The 24064-nt window shown below is 41.1% G+C and overlaps 1 protein-coding gene across 2 annotated transcripts; it reads left to right on the forward strand.

The window, feature by feature from the left end:
• Window positions 1-44: 44 nt before the first annotated feature.
• On the forward strand, window positions 45-23960 carry RNMT (RNA guanine-7 methyltransferase). 2 transcript variants are annotated; one of them, XM_062633051.1, is made up of 11 exons: window positions 45-152; window positions 1582-1858; window positions 4003-4135; window positions 5566-5688; window positions 7107-7222; window positions 11288-11469; window positions 12062-12226; window positions 13440-13557; window positions 19268-19369; window positions 21824-21857; window positions 22174-23960. In XM_062633051.1, exons 2-11 carry the CDS (start codon window positions 1598-1600, stop codon window positions 22209-22211), a joined length of 1272 nt encoding a protein of 423 aa, XP_062489035.1. In that variant the 5' UTR covers window positions 45-152; window positions 1582-1597; the 3' UTR covers window positions 22212-23960. The 2 variants fall into 2 exon arrangements, with proteins under 2 accessions (XP_062489035.1, XP_062489036.1); XM_062633052.1 differs by lacking the exon at window positions 45-152 and adding an exon at window positions 477-594.
• Window positions 23961-24064: the final 104 nt, after the last annotated feature.

The following is a 24064-nucleotide window of genomic DNA, read 5'->3' on the forward strand; positions in this document are numbered from 1 at the left end:
ACAGCCCCTCACCCACCGCTCGCACAGCCTTCTGGGGCTCGTAGTCTTGTCCCGCCGCCGGACGAGACCGGATGTGACGGCACCACGCTCGCTGCCGCATCGCGGAAGAGCGTCATTTCTGCAAACAGGATGGCGGAGTGGTGTGCGGCTGGGTGAGCGCAGCGGACCCTAACGGGCGGCCTAACCACCGCGTCGCGGTACGGCGGGTGGCGTTGAGGCGGGCGGCGCGCCCCCGAGCCCTCTGCCCCGCGGGCAGCCGGGGTGGGAGGGGGTGATTCTGCGCTGCGTCTCCGGCCGTCGCCAATCGGTTGCGGCTGCGCGCTTTGTCCGTTGTTGTTGTGGTGGGCCGGGCCGGGCCGGGTCTCGCATCGGCAGGCAGTAGGCGCGCCCCGCCTGCCGGCTTCCGGACCCCCCGCGACGCAGCGATAAGACTTCAGGGCCTTGCCCCGTTAGTGGGGTGCCGCTGCGTTGACTGTCGCTTTGCGCGGCTGACTTCAAGGTCTGTGGGGGCAGTCCCGTTCGTCTCCCGTTCCCCGTCGCGTTTTGAGCTTTCTTCCGAAGGAGCTGCTCCTGAGAGCTTGGTTGCCCTCGTTGGTTGCGAAATTCGGATAGTTTCTAAATATAGGCCTTAAAAACATCAGATAAACTGATTGGGACAGCCGGGTGAAGCTAAGAAAAGGTGCGCTGTTTCGGAAGCGTGAGTTAGGTGACGTAGCATAGTAGAAAAGTTGTTTCTGAGTTATGCTTAGAGGCCATTTGTTTTGAGGAAAGCTGTTCCGGGGTCTCTATGTAAGTGGTCCGCTTAATTAATGCGTTTTGATCCTCGTTAGGAGGCTTAAGCCTGTACACAGTGGAGTGTACATGTATTTTTGTTAGACTAAAATAAGCCACTGTTTCAGAAGAGGAGTTACCAAATTATCTTCTGCTGTGCTATATTAGAAAGTATGTGGCCTGCGTGCCGATACTGGTGTAGAGAAGGCTGGGATGTGATGGAGGCTGAATGGGCCATGTAACAGTGATTTGCTGACCTACAGACTATAGATGTTTGTGGAGATAAGGAAATAACAGCTGAAGATTCCTAGTACTAGTGAGACTTGAGGCATAGTGGATATTCTTGGCAAACTTGAAAATCCACTCCTGATATGAAAATTTGTTCTAAAGAAACACCTTGAGTTTCTTGTTTGAGGGCATCTATTTGCAAATAGATTAAATAATGAGTTTACTAATTTGAGGGGCTCTGTCAGCTTGTGTTTCTGAACATAAAGTGGTTTGTAGTTTACTCTTTATGGGGAGGGGAAAAGGGAGATTACAGGCTCAAAATGCAATAGCATGTTGCCATTGAGTCACTAAAGGTAGCTAAGAGACTCAAACATGGAGAGTAAAAATTTCTCTTAATTTGATCTTTCTGCAGTGACAGTACTTTGAAATTCTGCTATCAGTCAAATTTGAAGCCTATGTTTTCTGGGGCAAACTCATTTTTTGTAATGCCAGCATGATAATTGAAAGTCATGAGTGTAACCGGAAGTAAAAAGTTCAACACTGAAAATAGTTGGTGGTTTGTTCTGTTTTTTTCCTCTATAGACTTCCATTCTGATAAATGGACAAGGAGACTCACTTTTCAAAAATGGCGGATTTAACCAACAGTGAAGAACAGGAAGTAGAGAAGAGTTTGGATGAAGAAGCGGAGAAAGCACCTGGTACTTCAGAAGCAGATTCAGGTATTACTCAGGAAGGCGATAGTTCAACTTCAGGTACAGTTCAGTCCACTGCAAATGAAAAAGAAGTCCACAGTGATAATCAGGATGGCACAGCAAAAGGAAGGAATTTAGACTCTGAAGATGAACCCCCTAAGAAAGCAGTGAGTATCATTTATTTTGAGCTATGTTCAAATCCTTGTTTCAAAGCCTTAGCTCAAGAAAAAATTGAAAATATTGATACTAAACATAAGTGAATCAGTATGAAACACCAAATGTCAAAGTTTGTGGGTAGCTTCCTAGCAAAATAACAGGTGTAGAAGTTACGTTGGGCTTAATGGGAGAGAAGGAGGGATAGTAACTAGAATGTTGAGAGAACTGAACTCAGCATGTGCTTATTCCAATTCTAAGATTATTGTTCTGTTTTCTGTGTGGTAGCAATCTGTTAGTGCAGTGTAGGGTTTACTGGCATTAGTCCAAGTCCCGTATCTTGAATTCATGTTTTGTATGTTGTTTTCCTGTGTTGGTATAGTGTGTTTGAAATTCTCCCATAAGATAATTTTGTCCTTTCATTTCCTCAGTAACGTATTATATAATGCAGAACACTACAAACTTCATCCTCTGTGATATAATTTCAGTATGGTTTGTTAGCAAAGTGAAATACTGAAAGGTTTACAGATGCTTTTTTGTTTGAAGACTGCAGGTGTAGGAGAAAACATTTGTCCTTTTAACTGGGAGGGTAAAAAAGGTAATATGATGCTGTCCTTTATTATGTATGAGCTTGCAGAAACTGTTGCTGTCTAATGTTGATCTTTTGGCATATTTGAGTACAATTTGAAAACACCTTTGACCTAATGTTTTGTTTCTCCTTTCAGAATTTTTCCAGGATATTAACTTATGGCTAAGAAATCTAATAAAATAAAAATGCCCTTTGTTGTGGTAGAAACATTATTAACCCTGTCACATTTTTAATAAAGTAGCTCTTGGATATGGTTTAGATGGACAAAAATGCATTGGTTTTGCATAGCTTGAGGGTGTAGAGAGGTGATTGCATTGAATGCAGCTGCCAGCATCTAGATGTTATTGCTGATGGCTGTTTGCAACTGTGCTTGCAGCAGCTGAGATGTGTTAATAGATTGTATTAATGTGTCCTCTGGACTTGTCAAAGTCAGCTGTTCTCATTTACGTCACCCTCAGTAGCCATTCAGGGAGCCATCTATGCTGACCCTAAAAAAGATTAGAAATGGTCAAAATAATTATTAGGTCAGCTAAATTGTGGTCATAAACAGATGATGGGGTCATAGGAATTCTGTGTTTATTTCAAAGGTTACCAAAATGATATGAAACACTACAGAATTCAGGTAGTATTTTAAAGTTATTCAAACCTCCTTTTCCCTTGAGGAACTGCTATTTGAATAATAAAATACTTGGATGTTGACTTTTGTAGTCAGCTATGGGGAATGTTTTTAATTGCTGTGTGAATTCATACCGGCTGGGACTTTGTGACATGTTTGTGGGTTTTAACTGAGAATTGTTTGTTCTAGTTTGTACTGTTATTTCACTTTTGTGTCTCACAGAAATTGTATTGGTTCCCCACATTATTATTTTATTTGTTTCAGTTTTATGCATGTAATTGAAGATTATTTTCAAGGTGAAGATCTGATTCTCTGTGTCACATGGGACAGAGATCTCTTGGAGTATTTACAGTTAAGGCTAAGCAGGAGACACTTCTACAGCTAACTTAAGCATTAAATGGGATACATTGACATTACTCTCATTCCTTTACCATAGTCTGTCTAAAGATCTGGCAGTGGGATTATTCTACTGGGCCTTTATGTGGCATTACCTCATTGGCATTTTGGTTAAACTGGCAGTTTATATGCTTCTGTTATATGTAAACATTGAATTTCTGAAACAACATTTTTCAAGAAGCTTGAAATTCCTCAAGAAGGAATATCCTCTCTTCAATCCTAGGCTTAAGGGGAATGAAACTGATTACTTGAGAGTGATGAGAGTATTAGACAACTGAAAATTAAATATGTCTATGAAGAAAAGATGCTGGGCTTCATCTGTCAGAAATTACTCAAACCAACTGAAAAAAGGATTAAAATTTTTTTAGGGAGTTGTCTGTGTGATAATGGGAAGTACTGACATCAATACCAGGACAGATACAGAAAATGTTTTTGTATAAATATGTAATGTTGGTGCTCTTCATAGTATTTCTTGTTTACTATCTTAAATCTTTAAAGTGAACGTGTGTCTTTTAAGAATTCACTGTTTGAGTCTATTTCTTCCCTCTTTTCTACAGTGTAAGGTAGGCCATGGGCAAGCTGTAGCTGCACATTATAATGAGCTTCAGGAAGTTGGATTGGAAAAACGTAGCCAGTCTCGCATATTCTACCTCCGAAACTTTAATAATTGGACAAAGAGCGTCCTCATTGGTAAGCTTTCCTACTGATCACTTAGACTTTCATAAAATCTAGCTAAGTTTTGTATCAAAATGTAACTTTTTTCTGCTAATGTTGATTGTGACACTTTGCCTGTTAATACATGGTGAGATTTTCAAGTGCAATAAAGTACTATTGTTGGAGTGCCAAATGTATGCTAAAGGTTTAAAGATCAAGTGACCTGAAAACTAGAAAAAGTTCATGCTGGAAACTGCTCTTTGTGCCATTTTAAAAGATGAAGGTACAGCTTTAAATCGTAAAGAATCTGTCCTTAGATTGAGCTGTTATTTAAATCTATCTCAAATAGCTTCTTAACCTTTTCCTAAAGCACTTTCCGATAAAGCAGTTCTGCAGGAAACCTGAACTCGGATATTTTTCTGTATTGCCTATTGTCAACAGTGTAAAAGATTAAAAACTAGGGGATATAGTTCTGTAAGAGCCAACAGCTTTTTATGAAAGGCAAAATCTGCTGTCCCACTAATTAATTCCAAAATGAGGAAATGGAACTGTCAGATACCTGCAAACAAAGAAATGAGTTATTGGCACAACACCACGGATTTGTGAAGGGGGATCTATGCCAGGAGATGTTGGCACTGTTTGTCTTACTGTGCTGCTTTGTGTTGTGTTGTGTCAGAGCAGTTGGAAGCAATATTTAAATTTATATAAAGCTGTTCCTGAAGCCTGTGTTGAAGACTTTCAGTTGTGATGAATTTCAGTAGTATGTTGTAGGAGATGTATTGGAACATATTTCATGTCTCTTACTGTGAAGAAAAATTGCTAGCATGCAGATATGTTTCACGTAATATGCCAACATCAGTCAGAAATAATCTAGGCAGAGTGAAGTTAAAAGAAAAAATGAAACTGGTGTATGTAGGGCAAGAAAGCAGCAAGCAGCAAGCAAGTACCTAATGTTATTGAAAGGCATAGGAGAGTGAGTGGAAAACGTTATGCATTTATGTAATGTGACCACAAGGAGATGTTGTGGCTGAAGCATTTAATTGGCTTTTACTCTTCTGCAAAAGGCTTTCCCATACTTTCAGATAACATCTGCCTTCATTATAGTGGTAATGAAAGGGAACCCTCTTTGCCTACTCACGCACAGAGTGGTTCTTTAGTGGTGTGCAGTTTTGCCTTTGTCTGCCAGGGAAACAGTTCAGCACTCCAGTTTTACATTACATGCAAAGCACATCAAGCACAGAAAATATTCATTATCTTCTCCATAGTTTTAAAATGTTGTGGTTCCTTTCATCATTAGTGGTTTCTAGAAAGAGAGGTGTAAGTCTCATGCTAAGAAGACTTCTAGGCAAAGTAAGTTTTGAGGTGTTTTAAAAAATCTCGCACTGTTTTGGTTCTTTAGGCTTCTCTGTACAATACAAGTGAATTACAGAGACCTGTATGTGAGCTCTCTCTTGTTATTTTTCTAGGTGAATTTATAGACCGGGTACGACGGAAAAAGAACGATATAGCTGTTCTGGATCTAGGATGTGGCAAAGGTGGAGACCTACTGAAATGGAAAAAAGGCAGAATTAAAAAACTTGTCTGTACTGGTAAGAAGACAAAATAAGTTCCTAGTCCATTAGTGTTTTATGGGTGCATCTCCAGTCTTTTCTTATTTCCTTCTTTTAGTAAGCCCAAGAATGCAATGGTATGCCTTCTGTCAAAAAGTCTTCTATTGTCTTTTAATCTGAAGACATCAACTTGATTGCCAGCATAAATATAATAAACTTTGATTTTCTGTGTAATAGCTTTCTGTTCAACTTGTGACTAAAAGCTAGTATCATGAAAGAGACACACTTTTGCCACGGATTGTCTTAGGCAGAGTGTAGCGCTGGGAAAAAGACTCATGTGTTGTATTTCACGTCTTTTCTCGCACGTTGTCAGCACTGCACCAGTTACTAAGAAGGAGAAAAAAATGACTGCTACTGCTGAACCCAGGACACACGTACTATCTTGCAGTATTTTTTAACTGTTGTGGAAACACACAAAGATTGCATTAACAAACAAATCTTGCAGTGTTGTGACAGAAAATGGTTTTGGGTGTTAGAATCAGGGAAATACTTTCAGAAAGGGTAAGAGCTGAAAACTGGTTAAAAAAACCTCTCTTATTTAAATAGTTTGCTTAGATGTTGGGAGGGAGACACCATCTTCTCTTAAGGATAATCAGAGGAAGTATTACTTCACTTCAAATTTAATTAGATACCAAAATTTCATAACATCCCTTTAGTGTGAATTATTCTGGGATATTCCATATTTTACAGCTCTTTCTTGCCTTGTTCTATTAGCAGTCTTCAAATACAGTTAATGAATTTACTTACAAAGTTCTCATGTAAATTTATTGCATGTTATTAAAAAAATTGTGCAAACAGTTATTATTCGGTGAAACTTGATGTTTGAGAGGAACAGTCTTAAAAAGAAAATTAGAAAACAATTCCCATGATGATATATACTGATATATATATCAGAAATAACTGCATTTCAACTTCTTGTATATTTGAAAAAAGATGAAGAGCTTTTAGTACTTTTTTGAGAAACCCTGAGGGCTGAACTGTTTTAGCTAATGTATACTAGACACTTTGGGCTGACAGCACTTAGTATCAATCACATAGTATCATTACTTGAAATTTTGGAGGCTTGCTTTGCACTTTTGAGGATGGGAGCTTTTGAAAATCTTCAGATTACAACTTTTGTCTTGAAATAATGACTGAAAATCTCAGAGTTATAACCCCAAACACTTCCTGCAAATTAAATTCCTTTTCTGCAAACTGGAAGGCCAGGCTGGACAGGCTCTTGGGCAACATGATCTAAGGTGAGTTGTCCCTGCCTGTGGCAGGGGGGGTGGAACTACATAATCTTAAGGTCCTTTCCAACCCTAACCATTCTATGATTCTATGAAATTGGAAGTATGAAAGTGGTTGTTTACACACTTGTTCAGTTTGTTTTTCAAAATTTCTCTCTCCATATATAGATATTGCTGACATTTCTGTGCAGCAGTGCAAGCAGCGATATGAAGACATGAAAGCCCGATGTCGTTATAATGAACATATTTTTGATGCAGAATTTATACAAGCAGATAGTACCAAGGTACAGTGCCTATGCTTTTAATGTTTTGGAGGCTTAATGTTTTTTTTGTTAAGCAGGTATAAGAAATGATGATAGTGCAGTAATATTTTGGGCCTGTATATATTTTTAAGATCAGATTGGTGTGTTGTCAGGAGAATCATCCAAATGGGTTATGGGAAAGTTGGTTTAAGATGTAGTTTTATTACTGTTTTACAGGGTAACATTCTTGAAGCCTGAATGTCTTTCTCAGATAACAAATCTGCTGTTTTCAGTTCCTTTCAGATGATAAGAGGAAGGGAATGATTACTTACCTCTGGAGTTCTGTGAGCCAGCAGAATGTATTTTTATGCTGGGAGGAGTAAGGGACGTTTTCTGATTTGACTTGTATATTTTGCTTATCCCAGGGTTTTTTGTTTTTTTGTTTGTTTGTTTCTAACAGCATTTTTATTACTGTAATACACATCTTCAAAATTTGTCTCGTAGAGCAGGTTTCTTAGGCTGTCTGGAGGTGATGGTGAATACATTACTGAGGCTTAGGAGATGGTCTTGTAACCAGCACTACTTTTGCTTTGTAGAAATGCAGGCTGAAGGATGGAGCCTGCCTGGTTTCGCATATCTGTGGAAAGGCTGAACCTGTTCTTCCTAGCCTTGCAGGAAGGGTTGTTTGCTTGGATTCTTGGTTGCTTCTCCTTCTCAAGTGTACAGTCTCTTGCAGATTCCTCTCAGCTGAAACTCGGGGGAGAGGGGAAAGAGCCTTGATCAGGAAAGACAGGGATATTTCTGTGTCACTATTACAGCTCAGTCTTAAACACACATCTGTTTTCTGTTGCATGCATTGTCCTGCCTGTCTGTGCACACAAAAGTTCATCTCCCTGACTTTGTGTCTCTGTAATCTATATTGTATATAGTGCAAAATCTCATTCTTGCAGCTTGTCTAATTTTGCCAACCTCTGTTTCTCAGTTACCTATTTCTTTGTCAAAGTGTAGAGGAGGAGTAAATGCACAGATCAATTGCTATGGGTATGTGATGTGTCCGTTTTTTCTCTTAGCACAGACAGAGCATTGACAGCATGTGGGATGAACTGATAAAGTCTGGAAGTGAGTAGGAGGGTGGAAGTCTGGGAGAAAAGAAAACTGGTAGAACTATTAAGTATGAAATATTTTAAGTACAGAATCCACATCATGGTCCTTGGGGAGAATTTGTGTGCTCCTGTGTTACTTAAGGTGGCTAGTAGTATTGTATAAAGGAAGCCTGAGCAAGAAGAATCGGGGAACTACTGAATACAGGGTCAAACTGTGGCAAGCTTTAACTTGATAATTTTCAAGGGCTCTGAAGTTCTTAGAATCATAGAATAGTTGGGGTTGGAAAGGACCTTAAGATCATCTAGTTCCAACCCCCCTGCCATGGGCAGGGACACCTCACACTAAACCATGTCACCCAAGGCTCTGTCCAACCTGGCTTTGAACACTGCCAGGGATGGAGCATTCACAACTTCCCTGGGCATTCCAGTGCCTCACCAGCCTTACAGGAAACAACTTCCTCCTTATATCCAATCTAAACTTCTACTCTTTAAGTTTTAATCCATTACCCCTTGTCTTATCACTACAATGCCTAGTGAAGAGCCCCTCTCCAGCATCCCTATAGCCCCCCTTCAGATACTGGAAGGCTGCTATGAAGTCTCCACTATGAAGTCTCCATGTAGCCTTCTCTTCTGCTGGCCGAACAGACCCAACTTTCTCAGCCTGTCTTCATACGGGAGGTGCTCCAGTTCCCTGATCATCCTCGTGGCCCTCCTCTGGACTTGTTCCAACAGTTCCATGTTTTTTTTATGTTGAGGACACCAGAACTGCACACGATACTTCAGGTGAGATCTCACAAGAGCAGAGTAGAGGGGCAGGATCACCTCCTTCAGCCTGCTGGTCATGCTCCTTTTGATGCAGCCCAGGATACGGTTGGCTTTCTGGGCTGCAAGCGCACACTGCTGGCTCATGTTCATTTTCTCATTGACCAACACCCCCAAGTCCTTCTCCGCAGGGCTGCTCTGAATCTCTTCTCTGCCCAACCTGTAGCTGTGCCTGGGATTACTGTGACCCAGCTGTAGGACCTTGCACTTGTCATGGTTAAACCTCATGAGGTTGGCATCAGCCCACCTCACAAGCATGTCAAGGTCCCTCTGGATGGCATTCCTTCCCTCCAGTGTATCAACTGAACCACACAGCTTGGTGTCATCGGCAAACTTGCTGAGGGTGCACTCAATCCCACTGTTCATGTCAGCGACGAAGATGTTGAGCAAGACCGGTTCCAACACATGAGGGACGTCACTCATTACTGGTCTCCAGCTGGACATTGAGCCATTGACCACAACTCTTTGCGTGCGGCCATCCTACCAGTTCTTTATCCACCGAGTGGTCCATCCATCAAGTTGATGTCTCTCTAATTTTGAGACAAGGATGTTATGTGGGACAGTGTCGAATGCTTTGCTCAAGTCCAGTTAGATGACGTCAGCTGCTCTCCCCCTGTCCATCAGTTCTGTAGCCCCATCATAGAAGGCCACCAAATTGGTCAGGCAGGATTTCCCCTTAGTGAAGCCATGCTGGCTGTCCCCAAGCACCTTGTTATTTTTCATGTGCCTTAGCATGCCTTCCAGGAGACTCTGCTCCAAGATTTTGCCAGGCACAGAGGTGAGACTGACTGCTCTGTAATTCCCGGGTCATCCATTTTCCCCTTCTTGAAAATGGGGGTTATATTTCCCTTTTTACAGTCATCGGGAACTTCACCTGACTGCCATGATTTCTCAAATATGATGGACAGTGGCTTAGCACCTTCATTCACCAGCTGCTTCAGGACCCGCGGATGGATTTCATCAGGTCCCACGGACTTGGGTACATTCAGGTTTTTAAGATGGTCTCGAACCAGTTCCTTTCCTACAGTGGGCCTAGGGTCTTCATTCTCACAGTTCCTGCGTCTGCCTTCCAAGACTTGGGTGGTGTGGTCAGAGGCTTTGGCAGTGAAGACTGAGGCAAAGAATTCATTAAGAACTTCAGCCTTCTCCAAATCCAGGGTAGCCAGTTCTCCCAAGAGCTTCTGGAGGGTGCCTACGTTGTCCCTAGTCTGTCTTTTATTCGCATTGTACCTATAGAATCCCTTCCTGTTATCCTTAATATCCCTAGCCAAGTTTAATTCTAACTGGGCCTTAGCTGTCCTAACCTGGTCCCTAGCTTCCTGAACATCTCTGTATTCTTCCCAGGCTGCCTGTCCTTGGTCCCACCTTTTATAAGCCTCTTTTTTCCTTCAGAGTTTCCTCGGCAGCTTCTTATCCATCCAAGTATGTCTCCTGGCCCTCCTGCTGCACTTCCTTCTAGTTGGGATGCAACTCTCCTGAGCTTGCATTAGGTGATCCTTGAATATCATCCAACAGCCTTGGGCCCCTCTGCCCTCTACAGCTATATCCCATGGAACCTTACTAAGCAGGTTCCCGCAGAGGCCAGTGTCTGGTCTCTGAATTCTTCAGAGTTGCTGTTTATTTTGTCTTGGGTGAGGAGGAGTGTGTTGGTACGTACATATGTATGTGTGTTAGAATACAGAAATACCGCTTGGTAAGCAGTGTAAATTGCTACACTTAATTAAGAGAAGGAGGAGTTGTTTTATGTTTTTAATGGGTCAGTTCTTATGACAGAGACTTACTAAACAGAAAATTAATTTTGTGATTGTTTTCTGCTAGAATAGTGACTGATTATAAACCCTCAGCAGTAAAATATCTCTGGATACTATTAGGTAACTAACCTTGTGTTTTGGCCTTTCATTGTAGTGGTGTTGCTTGAAAACATGAAGGGAGTTTGGGGACATGATAACTTTGAAATGTGTGTATGCATTCTTGTTTCCAGATGTTGTGTATGGTTTTCTGTGTAGCAGAGGACTTACTCTTTTTCATCTTCCTCTTGTTGAACTTGTAAACGAATGGGGACTGAAAGGAAAAGCTTTAAAGAATTATAGGAGTAGTGTCTTTGTTGGAAGATTTAATTGAGTTATGCTTGGCTTTGTAGCTTTTGTTACACACTTTTTTTTTTCTTTTTAATCTATTTCAGGATCTCTTGTCTTCTAAATACAGTGATCCGGATATGCGCTTTGACATTTGCAGCTGTCAGTTTGTTTACCATTATTCATTTGAGACGTATGAGCAGGCTGACATGATGCTTAAAAACGCTTGTGGGAACCTCTCTCCTGGAGGGTATTTCATTGGCACAACTCCAAATAGCTTTGAACTTGTGTAAGTGCTTTTATATTCTATTAGTTGTTCAAAAATCTGTGAAGCATTGTTAAGTGATAATCATTCTTATAGTGCTCTGATATGTTTGTGGAAACAGGCAAGGTTTTCTACAACAATTTTGGATTCTAGTCATGAGAATCTTACTTGTGAACTTAAACAGATAAATCTGTACTAACCCTTGTGTCTTGCATCTGTGGCTCTTCTGCTTAGCAAATATATAGATCTTCATACATAAACCCTCTGTAATGACTCACAGCAAAATAGCCATAGCCTGGAGAATAACTGTCAGGGTTTTGGTGTGATTGTTTCAAGAAGTGTAGTTTGTCCATGGAGACTGTCCCTTTAGTCCTTAGGATGTTGTATAGGAAGGATAAACTGTTAAGACCTAGTATGCATCTTCTGATTTCATTGTTTCCTTGCCTTGTTAGGTAAGGGAGGTGATAAGCTAGAGAGATGGCTGAATGCTGTAGTATTGGGAGAAACTTTCCAGACCTCTTATGCTTTTCTATGCTTGTTAAATTGTCTACAAGTTTTCTATGCTTGTTAAATTAAAAACTAGTCAATTAATGTTTGATTATATCTCATTTTATAGAAAGCGGCTTGAAGCTTCAGAAACAAATTTATTTGGGAATGATGTGTACAGTGTAAAATTTGAAAAGAAGGGAGAATATCCTTTGTTTGGCTGCAAATATGATTTCCATTTGGAAGAAGTGGTTGATGTCCCCGAGTTCTTGGTTTACTTTCCGTTATTGGAAGAGTAAGTTAAGTGTTTGAATTCATTATACAATGAAAGCTGTGAACCATAATAAGCATTTGTTTAGTTTGTGTGTCGTTGTGTGATACTTGCAGAACATTATATTTTGGGTTTCTTATATTTTTCAGTTCTTAATTTTTTGTTGTTGCTCCAAATGCAGTGGTTTCTTGTGTTTCCATCCACAGCTGTGATCTGTCCATTGCACTCAGTTGAAAGTGCTCTGGTCAGTTGTGAAGACTTAAACTATGTTTCACATGAGAATGCCTGTATCTGATGATCTTAAAAGTCTTTTCCAGCTAAGTTGATTCTATGATATATTGGATCTGTCAGAGAACTTTTAGTGCTGTCAGATTTTTCTTCTTTAATCTTAATTTATTTTTTTTTTAGAGGTTCATTCTACCTTTCTTTAGAATATAGAATAGAAGAGAGTTATTTAGAATAATTTTCTTTAGTCCTTCAGCAAGCTGCCTTGTATGTCATCTTCATCATGGTTCTTCTTGCTTTTTCAACTTCCTTCAGATGTTCATAGGATTTTTTCCTACAACTTTTCTTCCTCTAAATCATATTCGTCTGTGAGCATGCATTTTGTTGTTACCTCTGTGTGCATTCAGATTTGCCTTTCCCAGCCTGTCTCCTGGGGTATAGACAAATGTTTCCATGTTGTGTGTTTTCATGTCATTCAAGCTTAGTATGGCAGTTAAACACTATTAAGTTTTCCCTTCAAAGCTGTATATTTTCACACATTTAATTCATAGTTCTCCATGACAGATATGAACATCTGTCACACCTGTAACTTCAGTATTGTATGACCCCAGGGCATACATATAATTGAGATACAAGGCACTAAATCTAGCAGAGAGAGGTTCATATCTATAGTACGTGACATGTCAAGGTGGTGATACTTCAAGGAAATTCATGTAGTGTATCTGGATGTTCAAATAGAACTTATCTCTGTGTGTTGGGAGAAGAGACATTTTTCTATTAAAATATTTTTAAATTAATTCTGCGTGGATTTTTGTTGTCCTAATTAAAAAAAAATACAGTTTATAGTGGTAGTGCATTTTTTTCATTTAAATGTCTATTAAGAAAGCAAATTCTAGAAAGAGTGTAATGCTAGTGAATACCATAAGATGTCACTGTGGCTTAAAATTGTTCCTTAGGAAATAAAACTACAATAATTTCATATCTTCCCTAATTAAGCTTACTATTTTGACAGAATGGCAAAGAAGCATGGTATGAAATTAGTCTACAAAATGACATTTCGGGAATTCTATGAAGAAAAAATTAAGAACGAGGAGCATAAAATGCTGTTAAGGAGAATGCAGGCCTTGGAGGTAAATATGAAGTTGTTTTATTTAAATAGTATTTTACATCTTGTTAATTATTTGTGCAATAATTGAAATACCTCTTATGAATGCTGTGATTAGTTAAGGGCTACCAACAGAAGAACTAAACTCCTATGGCTGAAAGTGTGACTGTGGTGGGTTGAACTTGACTGGCTGTCAGATACATACCAACTTGCTTTCCTGTTCCTTCTTCCCAACAAAATGCAGAGAAAAAATAAGAAAAAATCCTTGTGAGTCAAGATAAAGACAGGGAGATTGCTTAGCAGTTACTGTCATGGGCAAAACAGACTGTCAAATTGGAGAAGATTAATTAAATTAATTACCAAAAAAAGGAAAAAAAGAGTAGTATGGTGGAAACCAGACAAATCTAAAACCACCTTTTGTCCCGCTCAGTGCTTGTTCCCAGGCTCAACTTCATTCCTGACCTTTCTACCTCTTCTCGCCACCCTGTGGTGCAGGACAATGGGGAATGGGGTTTGTGGTCAGTCCATAGCTCTTTGTCTCTGCCTCTCCTTCCTCTTCAGACTTTTACCCTGCTCCAGCATGAATTCCTCCAGTGGAATACAATCTTCACAAACTGCTCCAGTGTGTGCTGTCTCAATGGGGCACAGTCCTTCAGGAGCAGACCTCGTGTGGGTTGGTTCTTCACGGGGTTGCAGTTCCTGCCAGAAAACCTGCTCCTGGTTAGGCAGCTTTCCATAGGCCACTGCTCCTGCCAGGACCTTGGTCCTGTGGGGGCTCTCCACAGGCTGCAGCTTCCTGCTGGTCATGTCTGCCTGCTGCAGTGTGTGGACTTCTATGGGCTTGTCATGGTTTAAGCCCAGCCATAAATCAGAACCACACAGCCTCTCTCACTCCCCCCTTTCTTCTTCCCCGCTCCGGAGGAGTGGGGAGGAGAATCCAAAGAATGTAACTCCCATGGGTTGAGATAAGAACAGTCCAGTAACTAAGGTCTAACACAAACCACTACTGCTACCAGCAATAATGATAAGGGAAATAACAAGGGAAGAGAATAGAGCTCGCCACCCGCTGACCGATAGCCAACCTGACCAAGCAGTGATCTAGCCCTTCCGGGTAACTGCCCCCAGTTTACATCCTGGGCATGACATGCTGTGGTATGGAATACCTCTTTGGCTAGTTTGGGTCAGGTGTCCTGTCTCTGCTTCCTCCCAGCTCCCCCTTCTCCCTGGCAGAGCATGAGACTCAGAAAGTCCTTGGTCAGACTAAACATTACTGAGCAGCAACTAAAAATATTGGTGTTATCAGCACTGTTCCCAGGCTGAAAGTCAAAAACACATCACTGCACCAGCTGCTAAGGAGAAAAATGGCTGCTACTGTTGAACCCAGGACAGGGCTGCATTGTGGTTATCTGTTCCAGTGTGGTCCTTGATGGCCTGTAGGGGCACAGCCTGCCTCACCATGATCTGCACCATGGGCTGCAGGGGAATCTTTGTTCTAGCACCTGGAGCACCTTCTCCTCTCCTTCTGCACTGGCCTGCAGGGTAGTTTTACATTTTTCCTCACTCTTTTCTCACAGCTACTGTGCAGGTTTTTTATGCTTTTTTAAGCACATTTTACCAGAGGTGCTACACCTGTGGCTGAGGGGCTCAGCTGTGGTCTGTGGTGTCTCTGTTGGACTGGTGGAACCAGCTCTGTCCAGCATGGGGCAACCCCAGCCCTTTCTCACAGAGGCCACCTCTGCAGTCCCTGGTGCCAGTGCCTGGGCACCTGCACCCAATAGAGTAATTCAGTTTTGTAGACAAAAATTCCAATTTTGAGGCAAATTTTTTTTTTTTTTTTATCAAGAAGTAAGCAGCAGCACAGGAATTGTGCCTAGTTTCAGACAGTGGTAACCATAATCCGTTTTCTTCCTCAACAGAGACTGAAAGTGGATCTTTGTGCAAGGAATTTCAATTGAAAATACAGAAAGTATCTTTGTAGGAATAGAAGGACAGGCTGTATTTGTAGAAAAAAAAAAAATGGTACTTAACTGTAACTGAGGCTGTGGTTTTGTCCAATGTTTCTGCTTTTTGTATCCTCAGGCTCTTGTCCTGGATGACTTTAGCAGCTTCAGAGAAGCTTTTAAGTGCCATCTCTGAGGTTTTGATTTCATTCAGTTCTCTGTTCTTCCCTCCTCCCTCAAGCAGTAGATTTTTTCTTTTTTTTTTTTTTTTTTCAGCATGGAACTATCAAGTCAAGTATCTGGTGACATATAAAACTGAGTCACATGGGCTGCAAGTGCACTTGACCGTCCTTGTTGACTCTGAAAGTGATGCTGCTTTGTATGGGCTCATACTGCCAGTAACATGGTGACACAGCCTGTGACATATCAGCTTCATTTTTAGAAAAGTGGAAGTTATCTTAAATTAGTGGCCCCTTAAAATTGAGGACTCCATTGCTAAGTATAGATCATTATGTAGTCATTAGAATCTTTAACAAGTATATACTGAGGTCCTTAAGTTGTCATGGTTTAAGCCCAGTTGGCAATTAAGTATCATAGAATCATAGAATCCTTAGGGTTGGAAAGGACCCTAAGATCATCTAGTTCCAACCCCCCTGCCGTGGGCAGGGACACCTTACGCTAAATCATATCACCCAAGGCCTCGTCCAACCTGGCCTTGAACACTGCCAGGGATGGAGCATTCACAACCTCCCTGGGAAACCTATACCAGTGCCTCACCACCCTAACAGGAAAGAATTTCCTTCTTATATCCAATCTAAACTTCTACTCTTTAAGTTTTAATCCATTACCCCTTGTCTTATCACTACAACGCCTAGTGAAGAGCCCCTCTCCAGCATCCCTATAGCCCCCCTTCAGATACTGGAAGGCTGCTATGAGGTCTCCACGCAGCCTTCTCTTCTGCTGGCTGAACAGCTCCAACTTCCTCAGCCCGTCTTCATATGGGAGGTGCTCCAGTCCCCTGATCATCCTCGTGGCCCTTCTCTGGACTTGTTCCAACAGTTCCATGTCCTTTTTATGTTGAGGACACCAGAACTGCACACAATACTTCAGGTGAGATCTCACAAGAGCAGAGTAGAGGGGCAGGATCACCTCCTTTGACCTGCTGGTCACGCTCCTTTTGATGCAGCCCAGGATACAGTTGGCTTTCTGGGCTGCAAGCGCACACTGCCGGCTCATGTTAATTTTCTCATCGACCAGCACCCCCAATTAATTCTCCGCAGGGCTGCTTTGAATCTCTTCTCTGCCCAACCTGTAGCTGTGCCTGGGGTTGCTCTGACCCAGGTGTAGGACCTTGCACTTGTCATGGTTAAACCTCATGAGGTTGGCATCAGCCCACCTCACAAGTGTGTCAGGGTCCCTCTGGATGGTCCCTCTGGATGGCATTCCTTTCCCTCCAGTGTATCAACTGAACTGCACAGCTTGGTGTCATCGGCAAACTTGCTGAGGGTGCACTCAATCCCACTGTCCATGTCAGCGACGAAGATATTAAAACAAGACCGGTCCCAACACCGATCCCTGAGGGACACCACTCGTTACTGGTCTCCAGCTCCAACATTGAGCCATTGACCACAACTCTTTGTGTGCGGCCATCCAGGCAGTTCTTTGTCCACCGAGTGGTCCATCCATCAAATTGATGTCTCTCCAATTTTGAGACAAGGATGTCATGTGGGACAGTGTCGAATGCTTTGCACAAGTCCAGGTAGATGACGTCAACTGCTCTCCCCCTGTCCATCAGTTCTGTAGCCCCATCATAGAAGGCCACCAGATTGGTCAGGCAGGATTTCCCCATAGTGAAGCCATGCTGGCTGTCCCCAAGCACCTTGTTATTTTTCATGTGCCTTAGCATGCCTTCCAGGAGACTCTGCTCCAAGATTTTGCCAGGCACAGAGGTGAGACTGACTGCTCTGTAATTCCCCGAGTCATCCATTTTCCCCTTCTTGAAAATGGGGGTTATATTTCCCTTTATCCAGTCATCGGGAACTTCACCTGACTGCCGTCATTTCTCAAATATGATGGACAGTGGCTTAGCAACTTCATTCGCCAGCTCCTTCAGGACCCGTGGATGGATCTCATCAGGACCCATGGACTTGTGTACGTTCAGGTTTTTAAGATGGTCTCGATCCAGATCCTCTCCTACAGTGGGTGCAGGGTCTTCATTCTCACAGTCCCTGCATCTGCCTTCCAAGGCTTGGGTGTTTTTTTAACAGCCTTTGCCAGTGAAGACTGAGGCAAAGAAGTCATTCAGAACTTCAGCCTTCTCCAAATCCAGGGTAGCCAGTTCTCCCGAGAGCTTCCTGAGGGGGCCTACATTCTCCCTAGTCTGTTTTTTATTTGCTATGTACTTGTAGAATCCCTTCCTGTTATCTTTAATACCTCTAGCTAAATTTAATTCTAACTGGGCCTTAGCTTTCCTAACCTGGTCCCTAGCTTCCCGGACAACATCCCTGTACTCTTCCCATGCCACCTTTCCTTGCTTCCACTTATTATAAGCCTCTTTTTTCAATTGAATTTTCCTCAGGATCTCCTTATCCATCCAAGTATGTCTCCTGGCCCTCCTGCTGCACTTCTAGTTGGGATGCAACTCTCCTGAGCTTGCATTAGGTGATCCTTGAATATCAACCAACAGTCTTGGGACCCTCTGCCCTCTAGGGCTGTATCCCATGGAACCTTCCGAAGCGGGTTCCTGAAGAGGCCAATGTCTGCTCTTTTGAAGTCCAGGGCAGTATCACGCAGCTGCTAGATTGCACTCCTGCCCTGAGTGGGATAGGGAGAAGAATTGTGAGAAGGCAAAAACTGCAAGTTGAGATAAGAACAGTTTAGTAATTGAAGTTAAGTAAAATGTAATAATAATAGAAATAATAAAAACAATAATATTGATATTAATAGGCAGCAATAAAAAAAAAGGAGAAATGAAAATTCAGAAAAAGCAAGTGATGCACAGTGCAGTTGCTCACAACCCACTGATCGTTACCCAGCCGGACCTGAGCAGCAGTTGATCCCTTCTGGCCAATTCCTCTGAGTTTATATCCTGGGCATGACATGCTGTGGTATGGAATACCACTTTGGCTAGTTTGGGTCAGGTGTCCTGTCTCTGCTTTCTCCTGGCTTCTTGTGTCCCTCCTCACTGGCAGAGAATGAGAGACTGAAAAGTCCTTGATCAGGGTAAGTACTACTTGGGAACAACTAAAACATTGGTGTGTTATCAGTATTTTTCTCAGACTAAAGCCAAAACACAGCACTGCACCAGCTGCTAGGAAGAAAATTAACTCTATCCCAGCTGAAACTAGGACATAATATATATTAGCATTGAAGAGTTAGTTGTATACTTCTGTTACAGCTCCTGGATGTTACTGAAGCATTTTAAGCATTCTGCTTGAGGTCTTACAGTTGCTTATTTCTTAGTACTTCTGCTGAAGAGGTGCTGATTTGTTCAGTTGCTGTTCTAAAAGATTAATAGGTAATACTCAGAATGAGCTGTACACAGAGCAAAACTCTAATAGTTTGTTTCCTCTGTTTGGAGACATGAGGATAAAAGTTAGTTTATAAATCCTGGGTGGCAGATTTTCTGCAAAGTAGGCAGTATCAGACCTGATCTCGTAGGTGCTATAAAGGAGAGATCCGAATTCAAAATCCTCTTAATTATTGACCTCTGTTCTGGGCTGCATTTTGATAAATCCTTGACTGATATGATAAATGTACGCAATTTATATTTTTTCTGTTTCTGATGTTCTCCAGCCATATTCTACATTTGGTGATTCCAGGCTTGTTTCTGATAAACCTGATGACTATGAACATGTAAAAGAGTTCATCAAAGATGGCAAAGCAAAGTTACCATTGGTAAGTTCCTTCTTACTTCAGTAGAGCAAATGGTGTCTGAAAATGAGGTCCTGATCTTTCAAACATGTGGTGCCTTCATTTCAAGTGCAGTGAAATTGGTATGAATGTCCCTGTGCATGTGAAAAACCATAGAGCTGCGGGGCTGAGGAGTTCTTCTCATTATAAGTCCCATACTGAATCAATTTCACTTAACTTGGTAGCCACTAGGAAGTTTGTGGTAATGCAAAAGGGAAAGGATATTTTGCTATCTTCCTTGGCAGCTATTGTAACATAACTCTTCTTAATTTGAAGGATGTTCTTGTTTCTGGATCTTCACAATACTGATCTAGAGCTTTAGCTTTCTTTTTTTAAACCTCTGACAGGAGAATTGAAAACTTTCTTCATAATACTCTATGTATTTGAAATCTTAAAACACTTTTTTTCTATTGTCTTTTTGGGTGAAGAAGATTCAGCTCCCTTTTCAAATGGTTTTATTAAAGTTCTGTAAATGCTATTTTTTTTTTTAAATTTTTTTAACAGATCCTAGAATTGGGCTATTCCTACATGCATAAAACTAAATCCATGTATTTCCACTCTTGATCTTATTTAATATGACATTCAGTTCACATTCTGGATTGGAGAGAAACTCTCTTTGTGATGATCATAACCTTACCTTGTACAAAACCTAGACTGCTATCCTGTCACATATTTTTCTGCATTTCTTCTGTTTTGGCAGCTTGATTTATGAGTTCAGAAATAAGAGAATGTTGAACCATCCTCCATGGAGGTTATACTAGATTTTAGATCAGTGATCAAATTAAGTATATTTTTTTTTTCTGTTTCTAGTCTTGTCCTCTAATGCACATGCTACCTTTTTGAGCTTGCTGTCTTTCTTATGTTTTTTATAGGTTTTTCTTCCACTGTCCTAGCAGTACATGCCAATGTTGGAGTTGTCTGCAGCTGGTTCCCTCCCAGGCTTTCATTGTTTCATATTGGTCTCAGAGTTAGGGGCATGATGGGTAGGAGCCTGCACAGCTGCTGTTCCTGGGAAGTGAGCAGGAGGACTGAGAGTGTCTACTGTAATTTTTCCCCAGGAATTGCTGCCACTTGCCTATTGACTCTCCATCTATAGCCTGCCTAGCTATTCAGGGTAGCATATTTCTGTGTGTTTAGTTGTCTGTGCACTGGGGAGTCAGGCTGCAGAAACATTGCAAAGGCTTGGTTTAACCTAACTATTCATGCTGAATAGTTCCTGATTAAGCAAAGTTGGCTCTTTCAGTCTGAACTTCAGGTCTTCTTTATGTGTTGAGGTTCTTTGACAAGACAGAACCAAAATTGGAGACTAGTTCAAGTAAAGACTGTAGTTTTAGTAAAATCATGTGGCATCCTATTTCATTGTCATAGATACAGCATAAAGGTGGTCAGCTTGAGTTTGTTCCACTTGGATTTTTCCTTTTTAAAGTAGTTTATCTACTGATCATGTTCTGAATTTTTAGATTATTATAGGATGTATTCCTTTTACTGTATGTAGAAAAATCCTATATCAGAAGGGAAAAGAAACCTGCTCTCTGTATTTGAAGTCTTAAACATTTTAAAAAGAAAATGCTGCTTTTAAGAAATAAGCATGAGAATGGTCAAATCAGACAATAGACCTCTTTTGCCACCTGCTGTATCATCTGGCAAAGAAGAAATCTGCTGGAACAAGCCTTCTTTTCACCAATGTTTTGAAAGATGAATCAATAGTTGGAGTTGGTCAGTAGGTAGTGTATGGGCTAAGTCATGCTCCGATGAGGACTCGCTACAAGGGAATGGAGTGGGCAGAATAGAAAACAGGCTGCTTGTTACCTCATGCTTCTTAATTGGTAGGGTAGACGGCAGCAGTTTTTTACTTGCACATTTGCCCTGCTTTAATCAGAAAAGTGGAGGTAGGAGTAGGTTTCCTGGGCTGCAAGGCAGGCTGTTTTTTCACATGTGAGTTGGATTGAGATTTACTCTAATGCAAATAAAGCTTTTGTGGGCTGCAGGCAGTGTTCTCAGGGAAAGTGGTAGCACCATTAAATAGGGCCTCTTCTTCTCACAAATGTCAGGCATCTTGGACTGGACAACAGCTTGAGCCCAGGTCAAGTGACACCAATGTGCAGTGATAGGCCCAGCATACTCCATATTGCAGAGGCATCCAGCCCCACAGGCTCTTGGCCCGTTCTCTTATACCTGTGTAATTTAGGTGTGTTCTGCTATCTGGGGTGTTGCAATTCCCTACTGCCTTAGTTGTTAGAATTACAAGTATCCATGGTAATGCTCTATAAGTATCTACAGTAATGCTGCTCTTGTCCCAGTAGCTCTTCTCCAAATAGCTAGGCAGTGTGGGGTGGTTAGAAGTTGGTCTGTGGAAGTTTGATTATCCTGAGTTCAGCTGTGTTATTGTTCCCTCATTCTTCTTGTTGAAATTGTGGTTTTGTTTTTTTGTCTTTCTAGGGAACTTTGAGTAAATCTGAATGGGAAGCAACAAGTAAGTATTGTTTTGAAAGCTCGGTATTGACTGACTGCGATGGAAAGTGTGTAGAATAGCCTGTTGGTTACAGAGAAAAGCAGTATTTGAAATATTTTGCTTTTGTGCATACTTAGCTCTTCTGTGAAAACATTATCTAAAACTGTGCTGGAATTTAATGCTAGAGTTACCCATTAGGAAACCATAGCAGTCCTTATAATTTCAGTAATTTGCTAACGGGTTCTTTGGGCAGAGTATCAGCTTGTTTGCATTTTGAAAGCTTCATCAAGTCACAGAGGAAGCTGAAACTTTAAATGCTCCCATTTTCTTTTTTTAGGTATTTACTTGGTATTTGCATTCGAAAAGCAACTGTGAAACTTCATGTACTGGATGCAGCAAGAAGAGATCATATCCATGTGCGAGTTGGAATGGTCAGAAATCCATTGTGGCAACTATTTTTTTATTTTTAATTTTTTAATTATCAGAAGTGTGCAGGACACTATCGAAAACTAGAGCAAGCTCATGATTCTGAGTTACATTGCCTGTCTGTGACAGATGGACTTGAGTGTGTATATACGCGAGATTCTGAATCAGTCTTTTTAAGCATTTGTAAGCAGTCTGCATGTTCTCAAAACTCATGTTTGAACTTGACACAAGTTTGTGTTAGAAACAAATGTTTTGTTAGCAGAAATGTTTGTGATTACAAGCTTGACCCTGCACTTTCTGAAATGGATGGAAACACTGTCGAGTTTGATGTGCAGAATGAGGGCCTAAATGTTGTACTGCAAAGCTCTGTTAATTCACTAGATACAGTCACACATATAAGGTATGTCTACATTGCATGCAGAGGTAAGTGGCAAGTAATACCCGAGTCAGTTTGAGCACCTCTGTGCTGTGCTCAAGCCTGCAGTGTAAATCTACCTTAGTGGTATTCAAGGTGTAGTTTACATTATGAAGTCCCATAATGTTCTTGTTTTTTTTGTGCTTGCTGATGTGTTACTTCATGGTGCTTCCAAGATTAAACAAGTTTGTTCTGTACAAAACACCTCTGAAAAAACTAAATTTCTGAAGTTTTAAATATCTGTGTCTCTTTTTCCGAATATGACTATGTGGTAATGAATAACAGCTGATGAACTTAGATGACTGAACATTTTCTGTTGACTTTCTGGACTTTTTGGCAGTTTTAATGTCTCCTGAAACTTACTAGACAGATCTTTGCATATGTTTCTTACTTGCTTCATAAAACTCCAAATGGGTGCTTGGCAGAAGGATGAGCTATTGGTGATGGGGACCTCATTGCAGTCCTTAAGGCATTAGGAACACTATTATGTACTGGATCGTGAACCAAAAGGGGAGGCTGATAACATCTGAGGATGCTGGAAATTCACTCAGGCAGGAAGGGCTGCATATGTGTGTACGCAAACCAGTACATGGGGATAACGGTCCCCATATCAGAGCCAAATGCTTCGGGGATGTAATCTAGTTATCAGTAGGCAGAACTGTGCCTAACTACCATCTTAACTGCTTGTCAGTCTCTAAGAGCTGGCTTAGAAACTTCTGACATGGTGTTTGCTCTGCTTTCCACATGCTTATAGCCACCCACTACTGAGAGAGTGTGAATGTCATATTTTTTCTCTCTCTTGGGCTAATGGTAGCTCTTGGCTAGTATAGTTTACATAGAGATGAAATGATTAAATGTTGATGGTTATGAATATTTTGAAAATTCATAATAAACCTAAGAAAGAACATTTCTGTTAGAGTTAAGTGTTCAAATTATCTGAGTTTGTAGTTATATTGTGTTCCCCCTGTAATTAGGTCATACTCTTTACTCTGTGAGTTCTGATTTATTTCTTTTTATTGTGTAGAAGAACACCTATAACCTTCACCAAAGCAGTAGAATCAGGTCAGCTGCTGACGCAAGGAATGCAAGACTCTTGTCTGCTAGAATTAGTACTTCTGAAACTAGCTAAAAAAATGCTGACAGTTTAGAAGTGCTGAAATGTTTTGTTGAAATTTGTGTGCATCAAAGCTGGTTTTGTTAGATTTCTTGTATCAGTTTTCATTGGAAAGTACATTGTTATGCTATTTTTGGAAGAAATCAGTATAATAAAATGAGGGGAAATAGTTGAGTGTCTTTCCTCTTTTAAGCAAATCTCAGTATATCAAAGAATCACATAATGGCTGAGGTTGGAAGGGACCTCTGGAGATATCTGTTTGAACCCCCCCCC

This window comes from Pezoporus occidentalis, unplaced genomic scaffold (genome assembly GCF_034315485.1).
Source record: "Pezoporus occidentalis ecotype Australia unplaced genomic scaffold, CSIRO_AGI_Poc_V1 ctg4, whole genome shotgun sequence".
NCBI classification, from domain to species: Eukaryota; Metazoa; Chordata; class Aves; order Psittaciformes; family Psittacidae; genus Pezoporus; species Pezoporus occidentalis.

Excerpts from the sequence above, each read along its gene's own strand:
- RNMT (XM_062633051.1), top strand. The coding sequence starts at position 1,598 with ATGGACAAGGAGACTCACTTTTCAAAAATGGCGGATTTAACCAACAGT. Across the intron at positions 7,223-11,287 it reads TACAAGCAGATAGTACCAAG|GATCTCTTGTCTTCTAAATA; the intron begins GTACAGTGCCTA and ends AATCTATTTCAG. Across the intron at positions 19,370-21,823 it reads GCAAAGCAAAGTTACCATTG|GGAACTTTGAGTAAATCTGA; the intron begins GTAAGTTCCTTC and ends TTGTCTTTCTAG.